The sequence below is a fragment of the Bison bison genome, unplaced genomic scaffold, assembly GCF_000754665.1.
Source record: "Bison bison bison isolate TAMUID 2011002044 unplaced genomic scaffold, Bison_UMD1.0 scf7180017854952, whole genome shotgun sequence".
NCBI classification, from domain to species: domain Eukaryota; kingdom Metazoa; phylum Chordata; class Mammalia; order Artiodactyla; family Bovidae; genus Bison; species Bison bison.
Genome location: NW_011485525.1, coordinates 11,365 through 15,044, shown reverse-complemented (window position 1 = coordinate 15,044; position 3,680 = coordinate 11,365). Strand labels below are relative to the sequence as shown.

The 3,680-nt window shown below is 34.8% G+C and overlaps 1 protein-coding gene across 1 annotated transcript in view; it reads left to right on the top strand.

The window, feature by feature from the left end:
- PIH1D3 (PIH1 domain containing 3) overlaps nt 1-2,962 on the top strand; it is a 17,517-nt gene extending 14,555 nt beyond the window's left edge. The window contains exons 5-6 of the mRNA XM_010857746.1: nt 5-86; nt 2,818-2,962. Coding sequence (XP_010856048.1) covers nt 5-86; nt 2,818-2,962 — 227 coding nt within the window. The remainder of the gene's footprint in view (nt 1-4; nt 87-2,817) is intronic.
- The last annotated feature ends 718 nt before the right edge of the window (nt 2,963-3,680 follow it).

The following is a 3,680-nucleotide window of genomic DNA, read 5'->3' as shown; positions in this document are numbered from 1 at the left end:
GAAAATTGTGAAGAAATCTGGAATCCGGAGGAAGTTTCAGAAGGAGCAGAGCATCATGATGTGTGCGATGTTAGAGACACACCAGAGTAAGTCAAATGAAGTCAGGAACATGTTTGGGAGTTTTAGATGTGTCATCTAATACTGTTCTATTTTTGACAAGATTCACAAAGTAATTTCTACCACATAAAAGATAAAACTATGGTGACACACAGAAGGCATGTGTAATTGATTATTTTTTTCCTTCTAGAGCAGAAACAATAAAACATAATACCTTTCTTTCAGTTATTATCTAGCAAAAGATGAAAAATACAGTCACTTCCATTATAAATTTAGTATCATTTAGTTGTATAGTGTGTAACAGTGGATAAAACCAGCCCATTAAATTACAGGCATTCATACAAACTAAATTATTATGCCATGTTTTTGTGTCAAAGACTTGCTTTTAATTACTCAGTGTTCCATAATCTGAGTAAAATGCTATGTTCTCCCACCAATTATCAGCTGTTACCTGGACCTATTTACTACTTATTTTAGTATTTTGTTTAGTATATTTTGCAGGCAGGATTAAAGGCTTGCTTTCTAGCCTTTTCAATAGGAATCATAAATATGAATTTTAGAATTATCATAAAAGCCTTGCATACTAATAAATGAAATCACTCATTCTTTTAAGATTAAAGTATGTTTACATACATAATTGAAATTAACGATTAAATACACTAAGCTTTAAATATATGTATGTTAAAATAAAATCTTGGTTGAATATTTAGAATAGCTTGAAAAACAAAGGCAATACTTATTGAATTACAATGTACTTTAAAATTTATTGAAAACTTCTATGGTAAGTGATCTGAGAAATTTTCTAATTCCAACTGTAAAACTGTGTCCAATATTAAAAAAAAAAAACAACTATGCCTCTATCTTCTACCTCAGTTCTGAAAATAGAAGCAGTGGGAGGCTGCAGATAATTAACTGGAAAAAAAGTAGTCAACTTTCAAATAAACAATGTTTAAAAAAAATAAATCTCATAAAAAGAGAAATCAAAGGGGATTTTAAAACGTTTCTGTCTGCATCTTAAATATCAAGGGAGTGAATCCCAGGTTATGTTTATACAGTGCCCACACATTCCTGTGAAAGTAAGAATTAAATCATTCATTTGTCATATAGTTTAGTGAATGTCAAACAGCCATATGTGGCAAGCTCCAAATCTGAGTAAATTTTTACTTTTCATCCTGATGTTTGATGTTCTGCGAAAGAATATCCCTCAAAATTTTAAATGAACAAGAACTCCAGTAAGGATATGAAGAAAATTGCTTTATAAGATTTTTTAATCTTTATTTTCTATCTTATGCAAATACATTTCAAAATGTCCTAGTTGATAAAGAACAAAATGGATAGAGAATGGGAACAGGCAGGTCACAAAAGAAGAATAACAAGTTACCAAATAAAAATAATAAGGAGCTGAGCTAAGTCACTGACCTTAGGGAGAAATATGAGGGTCTTTATCTGAGAGATATTTGAAGGAAGATTTGGTATTTGATTAGATATGATGAATAAGAGGAAAACATCAAAGATGATGCTGAGATTAGTCGCTTGGGTGACTGGATGAAGAGTGAAGCCATTAACTGCGATTGGGAATGTAGTGAAGTAGAAGTGGTGGGAGTTTGATTTTGGGTGTGTGGATTGTGAGGTGCCGTGGGACCTTCAGGCAAATATACATAGAAGGCAGTTGGAAAATTGCATCTGGAGATGAGGGGAAGGGCAACAGCTAGAGCAAATCCATGTGGGAGTTCAGGGCATGTAGATCAATATCTTTCTGTTTTGTTTTAACCCGGTTTCACCTATGTAAATACCTGGGAGCTGTTATAGTCTATTAAGAAAAAAGTGTTCCATCTCAAAATGCTGTTTACTCTTAGTCCTGTTCCAACTCAGAGAAATCCCTCTTTCATCCTTGGGTATTCCAGTTCGCAAGTGGTCAGAAATTCAATGTTGTCCTTTAGTCTTTCTATCCAGAGATTTGCCATTTCTTCATTAGAGTAGGATTAAACAGACAAGATTATTTGTAAATGTTTGCTTATTTCATTCCATCTAAAAAGATAGGGTTCACTTATGGCTGGGGGTTGTATCCCTAGGGTCCCAAATTTGGGGCCTAGGAAAGTTTGTGGATTGTCTTGTGTGAGGTAAAATACCAGGAAAATCATTCCTTGAACTAAGGATTCTGTAGATTCTAAACACTGTAGTTGTAGCTGTGTTGTCTACATGATCAGTATTTCTACTGTAGAATTTTTGAGGTGGAAAAGACAATAGAGATCATTTAGTTCAAACTCACCCCTTTCCATAAATTGTACAAATCCAGAAGCTGAGACCACATGAGTTTGGGACTTGACCAAGATCATACAGTTAATGACAGAAAGAGGACTAAGCCTGGATTTTTCTCACTCTGTGGCTTAAATTTGGCATAAGGTTTCTTTCTATCCATGAAACCCTAGATTATGGGCCCACTATTCTTCTGAGCCATTGTTTTCCAGGAAAGGACCTTCCTTTTTCCTTCTACTTTTACTGTTTGTATAGCTCTGAAACAGTTAACTTTTATTTTTAGACAACTAAGTATATACAACATAAATCCTGCTTTACAGTTTTAGGTGTTTTTGACTAAATTTCTGACTTCTATTTTCTTTATGCCTGAAAAACTGCAAGCACTTTATTTATTTTGTCCTTTTATTTTTTGTAGTACTATGTCCTCATAAGTTTCTAGTTTTCTGCTCTGTGACAGGAAATTGCTCTTTCATTTGAGTCTCTATATCACTGGCTTTTTTTCAGATATGAAATTGTGTACAAACAGCAAGTGGGAACAGAAGATATGTTCCTAGGATTGACCAGAAAGGATGCGTCAACTGCATGTTGCAAAGATCTGGTGGTAAGCCTCTCCCCTCTTCCCCATTTTCCATATGACCATTATAGTTAAATTGACTGTTATGCAAGGCTGTAAGCCCTTTAAAAATAGTGGTTGCTATGTTTGAGGCACTAAGGAAATAATAGAATAGACTATTTGTTTAAAATTGGTAAACATGTACAAAATAAAAAGTTTACACATGTGGATAAGATTTACAAATAAATAGAATCGTATGATGTAACACACTGTTTCTAGCCTAATAGCACCACCCAATCTGGACTGAATTTTCTTTCATCCTAGTTCTGTCCTATCCATAGCATCTGATTGGTTATTAATTTCTGATGAGTTGACAGTCCATCAGAATGAAATATTTCCTTCCCTGAATCTGTCTTATCTCTTATATCTGTATCTTTTTTAAAATTTAAATTTATTTATTTTAATTGGGGGCTGATTACTTTACAATATTATATTGGTTTTGCCATACATCAACATGAATCCTCCACAGGTGTACACGTGTTCCCCATCCTGAACCCCTCTCCCACCTCCCTCCCCATACCATCCCTCTGGGTCATCCCAGTGCACCAGCCCCAAGCATCCTGTATCCCGCATCAAACCTGGACTGGCGATTCGTTTCATATATGATATTACACGTGTTTCAATGCCATTCTCCCAAATCATCCCACCCTTGCCCTCTCCCACAGAGTCCAAAAGACTGTTCTATACATCTGTGTCTCTTTTGCTGTCTCACATACAGGGTTATTGTTACCATCTTTCTAAATTCCATATATAT